The sequence below is a fragment of the Parasteatoda tepidariorum genome, chromosome 11 (genome assembly GCF_982258835.1).
Source record: "Parasteatoda tepidariorum strain Cologne lab strain chromosome 11, Ptep-v5.0, whole genome shotgun sequence".
NCBI classification, from domain to species: Eukaryota; Metazoa; Arthropoda; class Arachnida; order Araneae; family Theridiidae; genus Parasteatoda; species Parasteatoda tepidariorum.
The window spans coordinates 76134852-76159668 of record NC_141765.1 but is presented as its reverse complement, the minus strand read 5'-3'; the positions used below and the strand labels follow the sequence as shown (position 1 = coordinate 76159668).

Below are 24817 nucleotides of genomic sequence, written 5' to 3'. Positions count from 1 at the left end.
TTAAAAAATCGTTAATGAATGCAGCAGTTCCAAACGTATTTTGTTAATGCATAACTATTCGATTTTCCGTCAATTTGCCGCATACAATTTGGAACAATCTGTCATGAACACAATATCTCAGAGCTAAAATTGACCGTGAGCACAACTTGTTGCTAGGATATTGTTTTCGTCAAGAACACAATTCAGCGGCGCAATTTTTTGTGGTTTCGATGAAGTACATGTTTGTCCAGTAAGAAGTTAGTCCACAAAAAATACAAATTTGTACTTATTTACACTTCTGACATTGTAAGCAAATGCCATGACTGAACAGGTAAAGCATTTTTTCTTACGTTGAATCAAAGAAGACTATATAAGAGTTAATAGAATAAATAGTTAGTATATGTAAGGGCAATTCTAAATAAAATATTGCATTGAAAAACATACCTTGCATGTTCAGATAGCTCTTACATAGCAATGTAAAAAGTGTACCTGATTACGTGTCAAAAGAAGTATTTTTATACCCAAAAGATATTTTAATTTTGAATTATTTGTTTTATTGACTTGTATATAGTCTCATTCGTTTCAATGTGACGAAATACATAAGAGACAATGCTTCACTTGTTTAGATAGCAATGTCCGTTGTATAATTTGTTTCTTTTACTAAATAAATAAAACCCTTGTATCTTCTAAATTATTTGTCAGATAGTCTCAAGATTGGTTTCATTCAATTTAGTGTAAAAAAAATACATTAGAAACAATGCCTCAAGTAAAATGTAAAACATAAAATTAATGCTAATAAGCTCAAGTGCTTTCCTAGTTGCACTATTTGGATCACATTTTGGCGATTACTCCTTACAATTTGGTTCCAGAGAGAAAGTACAGTTAAAATCTGTTATAAAAGACCTATTTTCAATTTCTTTTGTAATGGATAACTATTTTGATTTAAAATATTTATTTAGAATGGACTGTTTTTTTTCTTTTTCTACAGATTGTAAACTTAAATATGTATAATCATTTTTTATCTAAATAACAAGTTAAAATTTTGAAATCAACTTTCGCTTTTCTGTACTGTTTCTAGAAATGTCTTCCATTTAAGTCTTTTTCGTATCATATTGCTCATTTAAAAAGCAGAAGATTAGTAATTCTAGTAAAGACTCGTTATAAACATACAATTTTTGTACCCTTATTGTTAGGATTTTGACTTTGACTAGGAAATTTGTTGCAATAGCAAATTTATCCTAATATTCTGTACTCGTTATATCAAGCTTTTACTATATGTTTTGTTGTGATTTAGTAATTTATCTATGGCCTGTAGTGTTTTATTTGCTCAATTTAAAGTTTGCTTCTTTAATTGATGCGACACCACAACAAATGAAGTATTATAATCATTAATAAATTATGCAAAACAGATGTATTGAATTAAATGAGCCAATTCGTTAATACTTAAAATGAAATAATATGAGTATAATAACCATTCGTAAATAATACAAAACATATTCAACATAAATAAATTAGGGAAATAATCTTCAAGTAAATTAGTTCCTCTTCAGATATACTCCTTTCTCTGAAAAATAAAGGGAAATATTTGAGTATGAACTTATGTACATTGAATGTTCGTTCATAAATACGGTCGTTCAATTAATATACCTTCATAAATACAATTGTATATTGTATGCACATACGTGAATACATTTGTACATTATATGTAGTTAGGCACATATGCATGCATACACACGTATGTATTTATATACATACTTATACAACATACTGATTTTGTTATGACTTCCTAAAGTTGCCATCCTTAGGATTCTGTGACTTCCAGAGAAAGTCCTATATATACCACTGGAGGTCCTACGGATGTTTTCTGAGTTTAGAATGTCCCACCTGAACACCTTACACCGTCATATATAGAACGATTTTCGGATACCTTAAAAATGTCTTAGTATGACATTAGGACAAAAATGACTTGTTTCAGAAGGATTTTGGAATGTGTATGATAGTAAAAGGAGGGTCTATCATATCGGAAATATTATATTTTAACATCAATAAAATTTTAATATTAATGCTAACTTAAATAGGATTTAATAATAAATGTTCTTTTCTTATTTAATTTAATAAACTGAAGGTTAGAAATCATTGAAAAATACTTTTTAAGTGAAAAAAAATCTTCAAACTTGTAATTGCAGGACATCATTTCACCTTGATTTGTGTCTCTAATTTTGCTAGGAAAATTTATTCAAATGCCGTTGATTGTGTGACTAATTTTCTTAAGAAAATTAGTAATGCAAAAGAAATGTAGAGAGTAAACTTATTTTACTTTTACTACACATGCCAATGGTAACAAAAACTTACAGTTACAAGAAAAAATAAAATTTATATTAAATCTTAATCGAAATACAGTGTAATGTTCGATATCCAGACGTCCCTTTTCCGGAACGGTTGATTTCCTGGACACTTTTTAACAATCAATTCAAAATAAACAAACATCTCTTCATCTTCCCCTGTCTTTGACAAACAAAAAGAGGTCTTTTGACACGTTTTTTCCTTTTTTAGCTTCTAGTGCCTTATGCATTGAGCCCATAAATCACCAGAAAGATGAAGAGAAGATCTACCAAGACTGTCCAGTGACCGTTAGTGACGCTCCTCCTCTGGAATGCAGGAAAGGAGGGAGATTTGTTCTCAAAAGAACACAACTGAGTCCCCTCCCCTTCTTTCTTACGCAGCTGGCTAGTAAAAGAGGCATTTCCTGGAACCTTTTTATTAGAGTGTTAGGGAAAGAAGAAATGCTGTGAAAAAGGGGTAAACGCATCAAACGTTAACATGGAGGGGAGTCACTTTCAGTCACACAAGAAAAAATAAAGAGATCCCTATCAGCATGCCGCGCTTTTATGCCTGGTTGATAGCCAATGATCAGAGAAAAAATAAGAATTTGTCATTTCCCTATCCTCAACTTGAATGACAAATAAGGAGGAAATGAATTTTTCTCCTCCACCTACCCACCTTAATGAATGACGGGAATTTCCCCTTCTTGCTTGAATCGTTCTAGTGCAAAATGGCGGAGAGAGCAATTAATATTTTCATAACTGTCAATTTGTTTTAGTTTTCTATATTTTAAGCAATAATCATTTTTTTCTAATATTTAGTTTTTAAATGATTAGATATAATTCTAATACTAAAACACTACTGCCTAAAAAATTATGTTTATTTATTTTTTGCTTCTTAGATTCAGTTCGTTTATTAGACCGTTTTAAGCTTTGTTTACCTTGGAGTTTATTATACGGAAAAATCTAATATCCGGACTTCTGGAAGTCCCACGAATTCCAGATACGTGACTTTCCACTGTATTTATAAACTGATAAAATTTTACTCTTTTATATGGAATGGAATCCTTTTACTATCATTAAAAATTCTATCTGAATATACCTTTCAAACACCAGGCAAAAATAAAAGGTATTGATAAGTCTCAAACCTAGAAAGAGCTTGTCTAATTAAATTCCATTGATTTTATTAAATTTTCCATGATTTTTTTCAACTCTTTGTAGTTTTAAGATAATGTTACAAAATGTTCTCATCATTAAGTGCAGTAGAACTCTAGTACAAGTATTTTAGCAATTGATAGGTGCAAGGTGCTGTATTTTAAAAGTATCATTTGAAACCGTAGGTAATAAGACTCACGGGCAGGTAATAAGACTCACATAAAAAAAATAATACATATTTGAAATATGTTTTATAAGTAAATTATTTTCCCACTTCATTGCATTATGGATGTAAAATTTTTTATATAATGCAACTTTCAATTGTATTGTGAATTAATATCTCAAATTTTTGTTTGAATCAATTATGTATTTTTTTGCAATTTCTAATAATATATACTATAAAAAGGTTACTTAAAATTTTTAAAGAACAGAATATAGAATTATACAAAATGTTTCAAATTTGTATAACCAGTGCTGGATTACCCATTAGGCCAGACTAGGTCATGGCCTAGGGCCCCCAATTATTAGGGGCCTCCTTAAAATGGATTTTTTGAAAATAAATTTAAAAAAATTAAGAAAAACTATGATTTTTGTAAAGTGTTAATAAATTTTAAATTTTTTCAAAATGTTATGATTATTTTTTAGTTCTAATTTAACAAATAAAAGTAAAATTTAATTTATTATTATTTATTTTTATTTTAAATATGCTTTCTTAAATGAAAAGATGCATAAATACTTTTATATTTGAATAAATAAAAAATATACAAGAAAAAATTTAATCTAAGGGCCCCAAAAATTTGAATGGCCTAGGGCCCCGCGTACGCTTAATCCGGCCTTGTGCATAACTTATGTGGCTGATGAGAGGGTCAAATCAGGGTAAAATGTATTTCCACAGGCTATGGAGAGGTCGTGAGGAACTAATGTCATTAATCAGGGAATCATTATTTATATCAATGAAACAAGATTCCAGGCCATCAAGATGAGCTTGACTGACTGATTGAGTGACTGGGGTGGAAATATTTTTGTCATGGAAAAATTACATTTATCCCCAAGATTCCAACACTGTGTAGAAATTTATGTTCCATGTTCTTGATAACAAACATCTTATATCTATCTATCAATAAGGGTGTCTTGGAGTGAGATTCTACTTTCCTCGTTCCCTATGTTAACCTATGGAGAAATATATGATTCTTAGACTACTTTTTATTTAGTCTCTAATTATTATTTTGGAATTTTTTTGCTTCATTGTATGCTTTGAAATGTCTACTATTAAGCTTCCTTACAAAATTTTTAGTTGAAAGATTTTAAGTATTTTTAAAACAAACATGTTCTTTAAAAGACTCAAATTTAGGAGATAAGCTTTAATTGCAAGTTTATTTTTAGCATTTTTGGAAACATTTTAAGATAGATTAAAAGCTTAAGAAATTCTCTTTAACTTAAGATTAATATTTTAATTCTAGGTTTTATACATATTACATAAATCGTAAATTAGTTTCAATGATTCTAATCAACAGACTCCAAATTTCCTTCCCCTTCTGAAACCCTTTTCAACAGGATTACCCACAGTGAAAATTTCTCCCAACAGGATTACTCACAGTGAGGTTGAAGCCAGCTTTCACTGTGATTTCACCTTTTTCTTGCGTGAATCCGCGTGTATTTCTGTTTGTCTTTCATGTTTAGATTTTGCCAAGGAAAGTTTGTTATAGATTATCTGAGATTGCTAATATAGGAAAATGTAAAATTAGAAAAAGGTTGCATTTGTCCAGTAAGCGAACGAAAAAGAGAGGAACCAATCTTATGGAATGGAGAGAAAAAAGGTAACTATTTTATTTTATTTATAATTTATGCAAGAGATTTTTTGAAATACTTCCAGTTTAGTTTTATGTACCTCTTATTAAAGTTGTATAAATATCATGCTATTTTTCATATTTAAATTAGTTTCGTCAAAAAATGGCAATAATTTAATTTAAATAAAATGTGTGCTTAGAGCATGTCTTATACCTTCACAAACAGTTTGTTTATTTAAACTTATTATTACATAGTTAATTGTGATTATTTTCCAATGTTAAAAACATAATTATAAAGATAAAAGAAATGCTCTAATAAATATAATAAATATCTAATTTTAGAAAAATATTTTATTTTAAAGTTAATGATTTAATCATGCAAATTTCATGTGGAAGGCAGTCTGTACTCATATTTTTTATTGCTTTAACTATCACTAATTTAAAACTATACAATAAATGTCACACATGTAATATATATTTGTAACTTTTTTTTGCATTATTTAAATAAGGGCTGCGGAATTGATTATAGATATTCGACTCCGACTCCTGACTTTATGAACACGAGTCTAACTTGCTGTACAGTAATTTCCGGTAAATAGGATGCGGCCTATACGTGTTTAAAAGTTGGGCTGTCACGATGCGCGGCCTGTACGCCGATGCGGCCTATATGTAGAATTTTTTTATCCCATCCCACAAGTGAGAATTTTTTTATCATGGTGGATTTATTCAAAGTCAGATGTTTAGCGAAAATTTTCCAAAATAATGAACCTAATTCGTAGTGTTTACTCTGGTAACGTTTTCCTTTCTTATTTTTTTAAATTAATTTGCCGAATTTCGGATCGCTTTCGGAAATTCCAATTTGGCGCCCATATATTACGATAATTAAATTATACTGTTAATTTCCGAAAATTAATTAATTACAATAAATTTAGTTCAGTTTTGATCGTAGATTATGATGGGGTGAATTTAAAAATGTCCCATCTTAAGAAATTTCATTAATTAAAACAATTATCTATATTATAGAAATAACAATATGTATTTTTTGTAAGCTAACAACTAATAATGATTAAAAAACATGCTAACAACTAAATATGATTTAAAAATAAAAACTAGCTATCAAATAATAAAAAAAAAATAGCAATTAATATCTAATAAAAAACAAAAGAGATTGATTTACGTCGAATAAAAAGAAGCCTCAAAAGGGATAGAATTCATTTTGTATCCCACTTGGTAGTTTCAATTTCAAAAGGGTGTGGCTAATTTATGATCAAACTGAAGGGGGGAAAAATGGGGGCAAATGAGTAGAGCACTTGCACAGCTGTCAAGATTGATTTATCAGTTTCTTCCAACTTGCATTTCTTTATTTTGTTCACTGGAAATGCAGATGTTTTTACTTTTCCCTTTCACTTTATTTTAAACTGCTTTTAGAAACAGATGTTTCCTTTGACTCAGATTTGTTTTCATCTTTTTTTTTTTGTTTAATTTTAAAAGATAAAATAAAGTTACTTACTTCATCAGAATGAAATTCAAATAAAAAGAGAATTATACAGATTTTTTTTTCTCTTGTTGATAAAAATTTCTTCTAAGAAAAAAAAAAAGAAAAAAGGATCAGATTAAGTGCTGGATATCCAGCAGTGACGAATCAGATTTCGATGGTTTTGAATAGATATATGCTCAAAAATATTTGAAAAGTATAAATAAATAAATGCTGACTTATTTTGTGATTAGTTTATTTTTTATCGCATACACATCCTTAACTTAGGATCATTCTCAATTCTTTCTTTTCATGATAAGTATACATAAAAATGAGGATGATAATGTAATGAGTATACATAAAAAAATATTTATCAATAACTTTTTTCTAAGTATAGAGTTTATGTTTTAAAGATTATTATTTTTTATGTGTATTTTCACACATGTGATATTTGATAAAAATCGATGATCGATCGAAAAAACGAAAGTGCGGCCTTTACGACGGTGCGGCTTATAAGATGAAAATTGAAATTTTTAACGATGTTTTTTGCGGGTGCGGCCTATTTACCGGAAATTACTGTAAATAAAATTTTTAGGCTAGCAAAATTGTATGATTTAAGCAGGGTTGGCCTTTTGCCGGCAGAAACTGGTTTTTGCCACGCCAGTGACAGAACTGGTTGTAACCGGTAAAAACTGGCAAAAACTGGCAGGAACTAAAAAAACATCTATAGTTCTTGTAATTGCTTAATGACATTTTGTTTAAGTAAACTGAAAAATGTAACTCCATGTAACTGTAACAAACTTTTTAATTCATTGTTTGTAAATATATATTATTTTGTTTATATTAAATATAAAGAGTGCAGTATATCAAATATTTATATAAAATAAGGAATAAAGTAATGTAATAATAAGTATAAATACTAGATTTTAGTTTATTATATTAAACTATGAAATTCAGTAATTATTATTATTTAACTCTTAACCTAACTGAATGGATGGTGTTTTCAGTAGAAATGTAAACAATAACAATCTCGAGCTGTATGCCTGCTTTAGTTCCGGTTAGAAAGTTTGCAGCTGCTTATTACATGTTATTCTGTGAGGCGATATTTTCAAACGGATAATTTTGTTTTCAATAAAGGAAATAAATCAAATAATTTCTGAGCTCAAATCTGTCGTATTTCATAAGATATTAATGTTATTATGTAATTCTGGTGAGTTTGAAGTGAGAATTTGTTCTAGTTATTTAGCGATATATTGTTAAAAAAGGTGACATGGTTGCTAGACTTTGAATAACTCGCTTTTTTGGCCGTCTTGATTTGACCCCTTTCCATTTGTTTATTACTGTTTGTTCGTGTTGCAAGCTGTGCACCATCTTACGTTAGTGTTTTTTCTAGTCAAGTTTTGACAACTACCCCAGCTGCTGCATGGTGGTTCAGTTTTAAAAAATATGCAATAGATGAAAGTCTCACAAATCTTGCTTGTTCCTTGATGGCAATGCCTGCTAGTTCTGCTGGACTTGAGAGAATCTTCTCAAATTTCTCGTTCGTGCATAGCAAATTGAGAAATTGTTTAGGTTTAGAAACTGCATCAAAACTTGTCTTTTGTTATAGATTACTGCAGAGTGCAAACAATGTAATATTTGATTTTGAATGTTGATAATTTTGTAAATAAATTGTACTTTGTTTAACATTTAATTGTTTTTTCTATGAATTATTCATTGTATGTCAATCTTAGTACTTATTTTTATGTCATTTTCTGAATTTCTGTCATGCCAGTTTTAACCGGTTTCTACCAGTGATTTTAACCCTCTCGACAGAAACTTGCCAACCTTAGATTTAAGTAATCATCCAATATTAAATTTTTAGGCCAGGAAAAATGTATGATTTAAGTAATCATCCAATATAAAATTTTTATGCTAGGAAAGTATTAATATTATTTCTAAGTAAATGTTGACATAAAATTTTGCATTTCTATTTTTTTATTTACGATTTTAATTAAAGGTATTTTGTGCAAAATAATATCATTGTCTTCAACTCCGAGATCTGAAAAAGTATCTGCGACTCCTACTCCACAGTCCTTGTTTTAATACATTAAATTTAATATCTCTATAATGACATTTAAGTATTAAAATTTCTTTAAAAATTGTATTTTTGAATTTTTTTTACTATCATTATTTCTTAATGAATATTTTTCCTAATTGCAGGAAGGAGGTGGAAGACACTTCCTTCATCGAATCTCCAGTAGAAAATTATTCGGATTTTGAGCTTAGTGGATGGAGAATCGTGGGTATTAGCTTTTTTGTGCTGCAAATGCAACTTCTCAATGCCCACACACCACCAAGTTGCAACCTCCCGCACATGAAAGTTGTTTCTGAGGCAAGAAAAAGGTTAAAAAGTTATTTCAAATTGAAATGTGCTGTGTGCAATTTAGAAAAGTCAATTTGGAGTGAGGATTCAGACGCCACATCAGTCAGTATTAATACAGCTGCTGTAATTGACACAATAGGAATCAGTTTTTCTATCCTCGAGGAATTCATAAGTTTTTTTAAATATTCCTCCTATGTCTTCTAAAACTTATGATAAAGAACATAGTAAGGTAGCAAAGGCATGGGACAAATACGCTCAAGTGGAGATGAAGAGAGCCGTTGAAGAGGAAAAACAATTAGGTCTTGAAAAAGGTGATGTGGATGCAGAAGGAGTACCTTTACTAACCGTCATTGCAGATGGAACTTGGGACGAAAGATCCTGAAGAACAAATTATTCTTCACTTTCTTACGCAGTAAGTCTGCAATAATTTTTTATTTCATAAATTGTATAAAAATATAATAGATAAGAGATATTTTTGTTTCTACAATACTTAAGTAATCTATCAATATACACTATTTTTTATTTATTTAGTATCAATTTGATTGACAGCATGGCATTTTAAAATGTTTATTAAAAAATTCTTTAATCGTATCATAATTGTTACTTGTTTATATGTTTGGATTATTCAAACTTATTCTTAAAAAATTAACCAGAGATAATTTTTAGTTATTTTAATTTCTTTAATTAAGTACATGAGGAGACATTTGCTCCTTTTGAAATATGTTGTTATAAGTTTTTTTTATCCATTTTTGCAACTCTGAGCAAAAAAATTTTTTAGTCCTACTCAAAATTAATACAAATAAAATTATTTTTATACATCCGAACTAAGATATTTCAGACATATTTACAAAAATATTTTTGTGACAAACATAATTATCTCTTATCACTATTTTTTGTTTAATAACAAGATTTTTGATACATATATATGTAAACATACAAACATATGTATGTATGCTTAGCGAACAAAAAGCACGGGGCAAGCTCATATGATCAGAAAGTCGCTTCCTCAATCGTGGTTGCCGGGAGAAAAGTGCTGAACCAAGCAGACTCCTCAATTCTGCTTTTAACATGTAAAGTCTATGGCGGGCTTGTAATACTTTGAATCAATTTTTCTTGTTTAAGAATCGGAGTGATCAATTAAAAAAAATACTAATAATTTTTTCAATCTTTCCTATCCACGAAAATGTAGGTCAATTTTTTTAAAATCTTTATTACTTTTTGTAATACTGCCTTTGAAACTCAAGTCACTTTCTACCTTTGAGTAAGCGAGGAAGGCAACTTCCACCCCCAAGTTCATTCTCCAAGAAAAGATAGCAGTGTAATCTTCTCCATAGGTGGTCTTGCTCCCGCCCTCCCAAATACTTTAACTCTGTTCAACTCTTTTTGAAAATCTTTTTCTCTCTCTGTCCTTTTGAAGAACTGATATGGGGAGAGTTTTAAAAACCGATAGCTTACTTTTTATTTATAAGTTTGTAATTTATTATGGAAATTATATTCGCTGATAATTCGTTCATTCTATATACATTTTATGTACTTAGTAGTAATAATTTTCTTGCTTTTATTCATTTTGAGAGAGAATTTTATTTTTTAAATACATTATTCCCCTTTTCTAAACTTTTTGCCTTGTTTTTTAAAGATATTTCAGAATTAAAAAAGATCTTCTGAATAAAGTGAGAGAAGTTAAAATCAAGACAATGACGTAAAGATCTTCCAATATACTATAATATATAAATATATTAATGACAACACTGCAGTTTTCCTTTTTTCTTTAAAAAAAAGTATATCGTGCACTCATTTGTAGGTTTAAAAAAACATTTACATTCAAAAAATTTAAAAGGTTGCAATTTTTCCATTCCATAAATAGTTTTAATTACAACAATAGCTGGGATAGTTTGTTTTTCCACGGTAAGGGAAAAAAATAGCTAGTACACAAGACCAGACATCATCCAAACATGAACAAATTTTTATTTAAATCAGGAAATGAAGAAGAATATGAAAGTATACGCATGTATTGTAAAATTCTTTAAAAAAAAGGAAGTAAAAGAACATTAGTGGACATAATTAATATTCACGAGAGAAAAATACAAACGGTATCAAAGTATAATGAATCGCTGCTTAGGAACGCAACACTGAAAATATTGAAAACAGTTTGATTGCCAGATGAAATAGAAAGAATGAGAAATGTGATTATTATAATCACCACGAAATTTCATCACCAGGGTCATTCTCACTGAAAAGGTATAAATAGACTAAAAAATTTTCTAAAATTAAAGTAATTGAAAAAGTGATAAAAATCACATAAATGCCTTTATTCATTTTTGTTATATGTCCTTATAATAATGGTCAAGTTTTCTATTTTATTTTTTACAAGATTTAAAATATTTTAAATTCTGTCCACGGAGGAGAGGTAATAGTCAACGGAGGAGACATTTTATGTTATAAAATATAAAATGTCAATGAAGATTAATTCATTAATTATTGGGTACTACTGATATGAGTTTAACATTAATAAGTAAATAATAAAATATTTCATTATTAGAGATAGAGCTACTTCCGATTAAGCATGCTGCTATGAAAGGAAACATTCATTTTTTACCTAAGTGTACAATTTTTTAAGTAACTCTTACTGAATATTAATAAATTAAAATGTAAAGACTATTGAAATAAAAATTCAGACTCCACATGAAAGTTGAGTGTTGAGGGTTCTCTTTTATGAACATTTTATGCAAGTTAAACATACTGTCATCCAAATGACGTTTTTGTTTTTTCTCCTTTCTTCTTGCTATTGTTTCTTTTTTCCCTGGGCACTCTATCAATTTCTAAAAATTTAAGTACATTTAATCACGATTTTTCTGTTAAATCTTTTTCTGATACAGATTTTAAAGTTTCTTGCTCTTTTTTTTTCTTACTTTCTTCAAACAATATAGGGTTTTCATTTAATTTCTGTCTTCTCTTTTGCAACATTTGATTGCTTTCTTTTTTTACATCTTGGTTTTGCCATTTTTTTCCTAAAATTTGAAGAGAAAAAAATGTTAAACATCACAGAAATTATTTAGAAAAATTGTCAATATTTACTTCTCCGATAAGAAAAAGTTAAACTTACTTGATTTTCTTTAAAAATACAAACAAATTAACACATTTGTTCCATTTTAAAAAATATCATATAAAAGAAAATAGTTTTTTAATTATTAAAATTGTATTATGGTTATCTAACACATTGTCTCTTCCATTGACTGTGTCTTCTCCTCCGTGGAATTCGTGGAATTGTCATGTCCACGGAGGAGACAAAAACTAGTTCTTGAATTTTACTGATTTTTAATTTTAAAGTTACAAAAATGGGGCAGTTCTTTTTATTAAATATGCTATTTTTGCAATCTAAAATTCATCTATCAAAAATAAAACAATTTTCTCTTACCTTCTTTATGATGTCCATGGAGTATACGGTGAGAACTTTGCCAAACCCCAGTTGAACACAACTATTCAAAATTGACACCAAAGAGAACAAAAACAACTGATAGTTAACAATAGAAAATGGAATGGTTACCTTTCCCCGAAGCTGTCTTATAGGGATTTCGCATATGCTGCCCTTTATTGCATATTTACCGAACTATGTTAAATGTCCATGGAGGGAGATTTCATTTTTGATGGACAAAGTTTACTAGTCATTTATTTTATAAAAATAAATTTTTTAAAAAAAATATTAAATAAAAAGTTACTATAAACATTTAACTAAGTAAAACTACAAAAATCATTAAAATAACATTTAGATTGTTTAACAGCCATTAAAAATTATTTTGTGTCACAGACGTAGGGACGTCCACGGAAGGGATTTTGAAGTTATGTTTATTAAAAAATAAGAATGAAATATTAAATACATTTAGCAGAAATGCATATGATTTGTTAGTTAGAACTTCACAAAAAATGATGAAGAAAAATATTAAGAAATCTGCTGCATTTCCTAATATTTATTACTAAGGGACTTAAAAAATCACCTTTTTGTGAGAATGACCCACCATAAATTAAAAATAAAATTAAGTTGTAATTCTTAGAGTTAAGCTTCTCTTTGTTACTTCAGATAGTCAAACTGGTTTTGATATTTTCAAACCTGATTCCTTAGTTGATTCACTAGATTTTGAAACTATTAGTCTTTTTTTATTACTTTAACATTAATCTGTAATTCCTAATTAATACACTTTTTAAAACTTTTTTTCGCAATATTCTAAAAATATATATTAAGAGTTGTAGTTATGCAATATCTTATGTACCTATTTAATAACGAGAAATTTTTTGAATTCATATTAAAAATGTGTAATGTAATTTTTATTCACAATTTTTCGCTAGAACAAAATATGTAATCAATGTGTTATTTTAATTTCTCTTCCCTGACCCTCCTGTGCCATTCTTGGAGAAGAGTGTTCTGAGTAGAAATTTCTGCACTGCAAACTTTAATCATTGTAGTTATAGTTAATTAAAATATAAGAAAACTAACCCGCATTAGCATTACATAAAGAGGAAAAACACGAAAACCTCCCAGGGTTAGCCAGCATACCATCTATATGAATATATCTCCTAGATAACCATAATTTTCTGTATTTTTGTATTTGATAAAATTTTGTAAAGTAAACTTGTTTCAATCTGTTGTTATGTTGTAAGTTTTAATGAAAATCAATAAATGCATTTTCTTTCAAAAATTTCGGTATCATACTTTTTTATAAATTAATTTAGATTATTTTGATAAATATTTATATTAATAAGATAAATATTTATATTTATATTATATTAATTACAGTAAGCAGCTTCACAAATCTATATATTAAAATGTAACATAGAATTGTTTTATTTTGTTGTTTTTAATTGATCCATCGAAATGATCTATTAGAAAAATAAATTTAAACTGTCACTTCAGCTTATTAGTCGAAAATGTTATAATTTAGTATTACAACAGAAATGATGGTATTTTTTATGAACCCTCAAAACTGAAATGAAAGAGTTAACATCAATTTTGTTATAATTTTACTTCTACGTTCAGAAAATTATACAGCTTATTAAAGATAGTTTTTAAGGAACTTCTTAGAAATAAGTTATACTTTTGTAAGTTATTTATTTGTCCTTTTATTTACGGCATTTACAAATAAAATGTGTTTATTACCCACTTTTACCATTATTTTTCGTTATTATTATTATGGTTATAATAATTTTAAGTTAAAGGCTTAAAATTAAAAATGAAGTTCCTTTATTATATGAAATAATCACAAGATATTACTTGATAAAAATTATTTGATAAAATATAAGTACCGTTTAACAATTGATACCCACTTTTACCATTATTTTTCGTTATTATTATTATGGTTATAATAATTTTAAGTTAAAGGCTTAAAACTAAAAATGAAGTTCCTTTATTATATGAAGTAATCGCAAGATATTACTTGATAAAAATTATTTGATAAAATATAAGTACCGTTTAACAACCAAAAGCTGATAAATGAAATATATTCGCTTTTTAATAAATAAGTTATATTTTCCTTTATTCCTTTAAAATAAACTTCATATAAAACTGTGCTCTCAAAATATGCAGTTTAATAAATGTATACTAAATAACTGCTTTAGATCAATAAGGATTTTTTTTGCATTATTGTTAAATAATATCTTTGTGATAAGTTTTTAAAGTTACTACAATTAAGTAGAAATTATGAATATGAGTTTGTGGGTGAAGTTTTTAATGTATCCGAGCTAAGTTATTAGAATAAGTTAAGTGATATAATTGGAAACTGGATCTGTCTTAATATGACTTAAAATTTTGTGATCTTTAAATTGAATAATTTTTAATTTTGATGTTTCAATTTGTGACAAATGACAAATATCCCCGGTGTTTATTTTTTAAGATCGAATCATAATTCCAGTTCGGTGTTATTTATACAATAATAAATGTAGTTAGCAAGAGTAATAATTAAAATGAAGTGAGTTTCTAGTGAAGGTTAATTTAGTTAATTCAAATTGCAAAATTCAAATATTTAAGTCTAAATCAAATTTGCACAGTAAGCAACAATATTTGTGTAAACAATGTATTAAATGTCAACATAGTTTTTTAAAGTGGAAAAATTTAATTAGTTTCAAAACGATGTAACAATCGTTAAAAGAATTGAAAAAAATTAATTAAAATTAAAAAAAGGTTGTGAAAAATATTCATATTTGAATTGTAATTGAAAGAAAAAAATTAAATAAGTAATAAAAAAATAAAATCTTGATCTCAAGGTGAAAAAGTTTCATAACATAAAAAGTTTCACAAATTAGCAAATCAATCTTTAAAAAAACTAACAAACTTTATTTGATTTATAGAGAAAATATAAATTTATTTTTAATGTAGTTACTTTATATGAATTGCTTTCATATGACTAAATAGTAAAATTTTATAAATTTAAATACTGTGGTTATTATTAGTTCTCTAAATAATCAAATCAAAATAATAAACAATTCAAGATATAATTAGAAAAAGTGCATGTTAAATAAAATGATAAAACCATTTTGAAAATAAATAAAGTCGTTTTAGTGTTTAAAAAAAAATATTTTTTGAGTTTTTCTTAGAACGAGAAAAAGCATAATATAAGATGTAGAGTGAGTTTCTTCTGATATCTTTTGAAAGCTAGTTGACCCTCGCAGGTTGCAATCCCCCTTTTGTGACAGTGGTTAGTCGATTAGTTTCGGGTTATTTAACACCCCAGGAAGTACACAAACCCCTACCAAAAATGTAGGGGAGACAGTGGAACGGGTTTTGGAGGTGCTCTATATTTCGGCCCGAACTCTTACTGATGGTTAGAAGGGAAATGAAAAGGCCTTCTCACATATCCTTTGGCCAAGTATGTATGTATAACGAGTTGAAGGCCACAATTTGTCTTTGGGATAAATAAAAACAATTATCTATCAATCAAATAAATTTAAAATCCTTTTCTTTAATTTATTATTTCTCATCATCATCATCATAGTTGGCCAGACGGCCCAATGTGAGCCAATGCCTTCCTCTGAAGATTTCTCCATGACGACTTCCGATTTACCTTAGATCTCCAATTCTTTTCATTAATAGTGAGAAAATCAGACTCCCCTGAGTCAGCCCATCTCAACCGCGGCCTTCCCCGTTTTCTTGTTCCAGTGGGTCTAAAAAGCAATATCTTTTTTATTGTATTGTCATCACTCATTCGAGTCACGTGGGGCATTCAATTCATTCTATTTATTTTTATGTATTTAATAATATCATGTTGTTTATAAATCTTGTACAGTTCAAAGTTAAATCTCCTTCTCCAGTTATTGTTTTCATTTACACCTCCAAGTATACTCCGCAAAATCTTTCTCTCAAATGTTGCGATACAATTTTCCTCCTCTTTTGTCACTGTCCAAGCTTCAGAAGCGTATGTCAAGACTGCCGGACAAGAGTTTTGTAGATTAAGAGCTTTGTTTTTCTAGAAAGAAACCTAGATTTAATAAATCCATAGACAGCCCTATTTGCCAGATAGAGTCGGTTTTTTATTTCAGCTGTTGTCAATCGTAATAATTGATCCTAAATAAGTAAAACTCCTTACTGTTTCAAATCTATAAGAATTTATTTCAAGATAGGGGTCTGGGAGTCTGTCTCTTGAGAATAACATATATTTTGTTTTCTCTACATTTATGACTAAGCCCATTTGCCTTGCAGTTACCGCAAGGGCAAGAAATGCTTCTTTCAGGGCAGGAAAGGAGCGAACAATTATATCGACATCATCAGCATATGCAAATAGTTGTACTGATCTATTAAAAATGTGACCACTGGTATTGATGTTGGAATCACAAATAACTCTCTCAAGTGCAATATTAAAAAAAAGACAAGAGAGAGAATCTCCCTGTCGAACACCTGTAAACGTGTCAAGATTTTCTGACAGAGACCCCAGAAACTTAATCCTACACTTTGTATCTTTCAATATAAATCTCGTCAATGTAATGAGTTTTGAAGGTATTTTAAAAGTATTCATTGCAAGCAGCCTTGAAATCAATAAAAAGATTATGTGTTTCAATGTTAAATTTCATTGATTTCTCTAAAAATCTGACGGAGACAAAATATCTGATCTTTAGTTGATTTTCCAGCACGGAATCCACATTGATATTTTCCTATTTGTGAGTCAATAAACGGTAACAGTCTCAGATATAAAATTCTAGATAGAATTTTACAGGTTATACAAAGAAGACTAATGCCACGATAATTGGCACAGTTCATAGGATCTCCTTTCTTGTGAATTGGGCACAAAATGCTGATATTCCAATCCGTTGGCATAATTTCAGAATGTCAAATGTCTCTAATAAGTTCAAATAAATTTATCAATAATGTAGGCTCACGATTTTTTAGTAGTTCTGCTGAAATAAGATCATGTCTCGAAGCCTTCGTATTCTTTAAGTTTTTAATTGCAGCCCTGATCTCCTCAATAGTTGGGGCCTCAACTTCTGTGTCATATATGAATTCAGGTGCAACTATTTCAACATCTTCATAATTTTCCTTAAGAAGTTCTTCAAAATGTTCATGCCATCGTTTTAAAATGTCTTGTTTATCAGTAATAATCTCACCAAATTTGTTTTTGCATAGACTAGAGGTCTGTTTAAAGTCCAATCGACTGTGGTTAATTTTCCGATAGAATGCTCTGCATTCATTAATGGATTTCAAATGTTCAACATCTTTAAACAATTCTTCATCAAAGGCCCTTTTTTTGTCTAAAGAGTTTCTTCACCTCTTTTCTGCAACTATGGTACTCCTCTGCACTATTTCTAGTGTGTGCTTGTATCATATGTTTAAATGCAACATTCTTTTTATCATTAGCGATGGCACAATCAATATCATGCCAATCCTTAACCTGTTTCTTAGTTACTTTACCAATCACAGCATTGGCAGCGTTACAGATACTGTCTTTTATACATTTCCATTTATTTTTCACAGTATTGTTACATTGTCACAGTATTGTTACATCACAGTATTGTTACAATTCTTTAATTTCAACTGTTCCTTTACGTTTTCACAATATTCAAGTCTTATCATTTCATTTTTAAGTTTATCACAGTCATATTCTCTCAAAGTCTCTCCCTTAAACTTTTTTGCATTTTAAAATCTTGATCTGACTTTGGCTTATTTATTCTGACTTACTGACTTGATCTGACTAATTATTTCTAACGAAGCAAAATAATGCATAATATTTGATAACTAACAGTTATTCTTAAGAAATAAACTTTTACTATGTTTGAAAATTTTTATTTGCCTCTTCACTTTTTCAAATTCATTACTCAACATTTATATTTGAAAGGACCTTAATATTTGAAAAACATGCTTATTTTTTAATTATGAAAAATATTACCGTTTTTTTTTTTCGTTTTAAATTTAATTTAACAAGTTTAGGTCATGATAAACCAGCAGAATATATAAAATCATTTATAATTCCGACCATAAGTATACAGTATTCGATTTATATTTTATTAATATTTGTTTATAATTTATATTTCATTATTAAGAGTTCGAATTATATTTTTGTTCGCATAAACTTACATATTATCAATTAAAATGAATTATTAGCAGTTAACATTAGTAAGAAATAGGAACAAATATTTGAACATAAGATTTTTTTAAATAAAAAAAGAAAGCTAATATTCTGATTTTTCTTGTAGGCTGCCATAGTTGGTTATCAAACTAAAAAAGTGCTACACCTACAAGTTCGAAATAAATATTGTCTTACCTGCAAAGTTTCCCAAAGGAAAGAGGTTGAAGTGCCTGCCTCATCACAAATGTTATAAAAATTGGGAAGGCAGCTCTACTTTAATGGTAGCAGACATTATTGTTCAAGGTTTTCTTCAAAGCATGCCATTATATGGTGTAATATATGTAGCCATGATTGGAGACGGTGACAGTAATGTGTAAAAAAAAGTTTTGGAAGCTAACCCATTCAGCACCTTCGACACTGAAAAAAATTGAGTGTCGGAACCACCTCTTAAAAAATTTCTGCAACAAATTGAGAGAGGTAGCAAGAAATACAAAAGTAGGACATGCTGCAGTTCGCAAATTCAGGGCTGATTGTGCTCCGGATTTCCGGAATTTTCGCTAACTGTGATCCGGAAGTTTCCCAAGGTCTAAGGTTCAGACATTTAAAAAAATCATTAATCACAGAAGTTTCCGGAAATCAAATTTTCAAAGGTGGAACTTAAAAACACAGTTTATTTTATTTGTTTGTAAGGGAGAGTCAGAGAGATACTTTATAAGCTTATATTCATGATTCCTATTCATTTTTTATCAGTAAATAGTTGTTATAATCATAAACTCAAGAAAGAAAGACATATTTGTAAATTTTAATTGCTTCTCCAGGTCATCATAGGTATGTATAAATGGTATAGGTATGTGTAAAATTTTAAATATATTTTAAGTAAACTAAGAAATATTGAAAAAAGGAGAAAAAACCTTGTTTAAATTTTTTTCAATTTAAACTTTTTTTTCTTTTCTTTTTCAACTCCAGAAATTTTCCGGAATTTTGACTTGGGCTCACAATCACCCCTGAAAATTGGTAGACAAAAGAATTCTAAGATTAAGAAATGCTATTGTAAAGGCTTCAGAGCATAAAAAAGATCAACTAAATGCACAAGCTGATCTTATAAAGGATATGAAAAACGCTCCATAACACGTTTTTGGAGACCATACATACTGTGCTTCATACTTTTGTAATGATAGAAATGATATAAATCAAAATCATATCTCAGAATTAGAAGAAAGTGGGATTTTGTTTAAAATCATGGAAATTATAGGGAATTTGACAAACCATGCCAGAAGCTTACTTTATAACTCTACTAATAATGCGGTGGAATCTTTTAACGCTGTCATAGCGAAACATGTCGGTAGAAAGAGTATTAACTTTTCTTTAAAGGGTCTTATGAAGTGAGTTGCAACAAGTCATATTAAACTCTAATACTTATGCTCGCCCTTAAAATATTTAGCTGCTTCCATTCGGCAATCCTATAAATGGTTGACCCCATCCAATGTGTCTTCAGAAATCTAAGAACTAGCGAGTCGGTGATTATCAAGGGTTCATTATCATCGTCATCTTCGTAAAACATTGAGTCATCATTTTGTGATACGTCATCATCATTCACAATATGAAATTATTTCATTTGAGATGCATGAGCAGTTGTAGTATTAGCCCGTCTTGTGCGGCCTTGTCCAGATTTTCTAAAATCTGTGACTTGATATACGTTGGATGGCAAGACCTTCATTTCTCCAAGAGGGCCTCTATAGCGAGATTGCGTTTTTGTACGCAATCCAGTTTTCTCCGGAAGTCTCTTCACAACGACTGCATCTCCGATTTATGTGCATCTCCGATTTATGTACATCGCAATGTCTTTTTATCGAAAGATAATTTAATTTTTTCTTGTGATTTCAAAATAGTGTCTCGTGCTTCTTGGCGCAGCAATTCGGGAGACGTATACTCATCAGAGGTCGGAAGCATCTCCTTGGGAAAATTATCAAATTTATTAGATTTAAGTTCGTACAATAATTCAAAAAGAGCTTTTCCTGTCGATTTGCTTGGAGTCCAGTTAATGCAACGCTGAATTTCTGGAAGCAATTTGTCCCAATCTCTGTGAGTGTCGGATTGTGAGCTTGAGAGAAATCATAGGTATTAAAATGCGGTTTGTTTGCTTTACTTGCCCATTTGCTGCTGGTCTTTGACTACAAATTAAAGTATGTTTTATTCCATGCTTCATACAGTATTACTTAAAATTAGAAGACGTAAAACAAGTTCCACGATCCGTTATTATCCTGTTGGGGCTTCCAAAATCATTAATAAAATTTTCAAGACACCTTAATACGCATCTTGTTGAACAACTAGAACAGGGCCGAAGGCAAACAAATCTCGTTAAATTGTTTACGAAAACCAACAATTCTGTGTTACGATTTACAGTAATATTCAAAGGTCCTATAAAATCTAAATGAATTATATCAACTGGTCATTTGCCTGGTGGCATTGGATTCAGTTTATACTGAACTTTTCCTGCTGGTACTTTCGTAAAGACTCAACTAACACATTGCTGTATATGCTGCTTTATATACTCTCTCATTCGAAGAAAATACAATCAGATGTTGCTTGATAAGTGAGACTACTTTATCAACCTCAAAATGATCAGAGAGTTCATTAAATCGAACAGCAAGATATTTTCTCATCGATTTCGGCATTACAAATAATTTTATATACTTCCCATTAATTATTTCTAGGCGATAAAGTATATCATTTATGAGTTGCTATTTGTTTTCAAAGTTCTTGGTTTTTGTCCGACGCTTACAATTTTTCAAACACTTGATGATATTTTGAAGTTCCTCATCTTGAGCTTGAATCAAAGCTACTTTATCTTCTTCTGTACTAATATACAATACAACTGATTCCATCTTTGTTTTCATCTTGTTTATTTATCGATTTCAGACAATTGCTCCACTTCTTCATTCATTATTGGAGCTTAACTAAGAGCATAAATATGAGCAATTTGAGAACCAGATTTGTGCTTGACTTCATAATTAAACTCATTTAGCTGCTCAATCCATCGAGCCATTTGTAGCTTCATATTACGTTGACTCTTTAAATAAATAATCGCACTGCAGTCTGTCACAAGAGTAAACGTAATGCCAAGAAGGAATGGTCGAAGACGGCTACGTGCCCACACTACAGCTAACAGTTCTAATTTGCTTGAGTGGTAATTTTCTTCATCGGGAGAAGTGCGCCTGTTTACACAATAAACTAAACGTAGTGCATTATTTGAATCCCATTGAAGTAACATTCCTCCTAATCCTGAAGAACTTGCGCCTGTATGAAGCTCAGTTTCATCACGAGGGTCGAATAATTTCAAAATTGGCTCTGACGTTAACATGGTCCGTAACTAATCAAACACCGTCTGATGCTCGGAATTCCATGTACATGCATGACCATTTTTAAGCAAACGAGTAAGTGGGGATGCGATGGTAGTGTATCTTTCTATAAAACGCGAAAAAAAACTAGTCAAATCTAAGAATCATCGAAATTCATGCTTTGATCGCAGAGCAGGGAATTTTGCAGCAACTTTTCTTGGACCTGGTTTAATTCCTCTGAACTAACAATAAATCCCAAATATTCAACATCAGGCATAGCAAATTCACATTTGGGCAGCTTCAGCGTTATTCCAGCATTACTTAATTTTTGAAGTACTGCTCTAAGTTTTAAAATTATATCCTTAAAATCCACAGATCCGAAAAAATTGTCAATAAAGCATGTAACGCCTTTACACAGTAGGTCACCAAGTGCCTTTGACATGCATCGTTGGAAAACAGCTGGACCATTAGACAATTCAAAAAATAAACGTGTGGGTTCAAAACGGCAAGTAGTAAATGTTGTGTAGTAAATGCTGCTTTTCAAGATGATTAAATAAAGAGATGATGAATAAATAGGTATTTGATTGAAACCTTGACAAGCATCAAGTATGCAGAATAAGTTGAATCCTGATAGTTGATCCCAAAAGATCATCTGTACACGGTAAAGGGAACTTATCTTTCACGGTTTGAGAATTAAGTTGCCTATAATTGATAACTGTAGCGTATCTACCACTACAAAATTACAACTACAATTCACTAGTATATAAGACATGTTAACTCGACTCTATGTCGGGGTACCTTTTCATAGATGAAGGTTGACATTGTGTATAACTACTTTCCCCACATTGGTGACCTTCGAACGTGATGTGAACACGCCTACCTTGGCAAAAAAAAACGCCCACTTTGATCTGGATACGCCTACATCGGCAGTAACGCCTTCTTCGTTGGATGGTCCACATTGAATAGTTGACTTGCTACTTGTGACTGCAACATTATCCACCTCCTCGCACTGTTGCTACTCAGTCTCGAGCACACAACGTCGGCCTGTATACACTCGACTGCTAAAGGCAACACAGGAGTGACTACGACCGTGAAGTTAATACACCTCTCACATTCAGCACTCAAAAAGTACGGTGATCTTAATACAGCTCTCCCGGCTCAACCGCACAAAAACAGCAATGATTCAACTAGTGGTATTCATTCATCGTATTCTATCACAGATATAATTCTGGTGGGGGAGTACTGTAGCGTATCTACCACTACAAAATTACAACTACAATTCACTAGTATATAAGACATGTTAACTCGACTCTATGTCGGGGTACCTTTTCATAGATGAAGGTTGACATTGTGTATAACTACTTTCCCCACAATAACCATTCGATATTCTCCAGTTTTCTTCTTTATAAGCAATACAGGACTACTATATTCCGATGAACTATCTCGAACAATGCCTTGTTCCTTCATATCGCTAACTATGCCACGTATAATCTCTCTTTCATGATATGAAGTACGGTATGGCGACCGAGAAACTGGTGAGCTTCCAGGTTTTTCAGTAATGTGCATAACTGTATTATTAACGCATCCTTGTTCATCAGGTTTCAGAGCTATACACATTCTAAACTCATTTAATAAATTACTTATTTGCTGCTTCTGATCTGTTGATACAGTTGGACCAACTTTTATATCGTCACATCGAATAGGTTTTCTTTTAATATTTTTGCTAACTAAAACCATTGTACTCTCTTCACAGCTGTCTGTATTATCACGAGTAAAATCTGTCAGCCATTTCCTCTTAGAAGAATGCGATCTTACTTAAGATGAAGTTTGCTCCCACTGAAATTCGCGATTGGTAATTTAGCTTTACCATCTTTTATCAAGTAGGCATAATCACTTTCATGTTTACTTATAAAAATTTCTTCACTACTGGTTTGGTTTCTATTGCTGACTACTTCTACCACTTGTACTGTGTTTGGCAGAATTTTTACTGGTTCCGATATTTTGAGAATAGCGTTTTTGAAGTCTTCAATTTCAAAATCCTTAAGGCATGGAAATTCATTTACACTGTACAGCATTGATTTTCCTTCCTTTCTAACCATCATTAGATCTGGTATATCTAGGATATATTTTCCAATGAGTATGTTAGGTCCAGGAAACGTTTCGTCTGCAACAATATGTAGTTTTACACAAGCACGTAGGTATAGTTTTTTCATGAGGGGTGTTTTGTGATTGAGGAATTTATTATCGGTAAGCTTCATTTAAAAGCTAAAAATCACAACCAGTGATCTAAATGAAGATCAAAATAAAGACAAGCCATAAACGTCGTTGATCGCTTCCCTTCGATAGGGAGATAAGCGAAATTCAAATAAAAAGAACATTAAAACAAAACCACCGTTACTGTCAAAAATTCACGTATAAAATATCAATAAAAATTCATCTGTTCACCGCAAATTATAATGCATTTAAGCAGCCAAAATAATATGTAAAAAAATGAATTCTTTAAAGCAGAATAATTGTCAGAAAAAACGACACATAGGAAATTTTTTTTTTAATTTTTAACCTTTTGGATTGGAATACCATATTTAAAAAAAAATACTCGTTTGTAACTTATAGAGTTATACCTTTTGTTTATACTCGTTTATACCTCTAGTTAATACCTTATAGAGAGCAATGTACAATAGTTAACAAGCATTTAGCAGTTTTCAATTATTCCTTGACATTCAAGTGCCAGAATAATTACAATTTATAATTTTATAGCTTTTACTTCCATGTTCCATTTCATTTTTAGTTAGTCTTTGTGTTATTAATCACAAGACTTTATTAAACAGCTCGGATTGAATAATATAGATTATATCA

At 30.0% G+C, this 24817-nt stretch overlaps 1 protein-coding gene and 1 long non-coding RNA gene across 7 annotated transcripts in view; one reads left to right on the top strand and one right to left on the bottom strand.

The window, feature by feature from the left end:
• LOC107452153 (rho guanine nucleotide exchange factor 17) overlaps positions 1-24817 on the top strand; it is a 314558-nt gene that overhangs the window by 245718 nt on the left and 44023 nt on the right. Inside the window, exon 23 of one of the 6 annotated variants that reach the window (XM_087155436.1) lies at positions 2533-3020. The exons of the other annotated variants lie outside the window; for them this stretch is intronic. Within the exon in view, the coding sequence (XP_087011562.1) occupies positions 2533-2539 (7 nt within the window). The 3' untranslated portion in view covers positions 2540-3020. Of the gene's footprint in view, positions 1-2532; positions 3021-24817 lie in introns of those variants that run through there. 6 annotated transcript variants of the gene reach the window in all.
• Positions 10876-19238, bottom strand: LOC147801841 (uncharacterized). Its single transcript, XR_015430561.1, has 2 exons — positions 18819-19238; positions 10876-12089 (listed from the first exon to the last, which is right to left on the bottom strand). It is a non-coding gene; the product is annotated as an uncharacterized LOC147801841 (long non-coding RNA).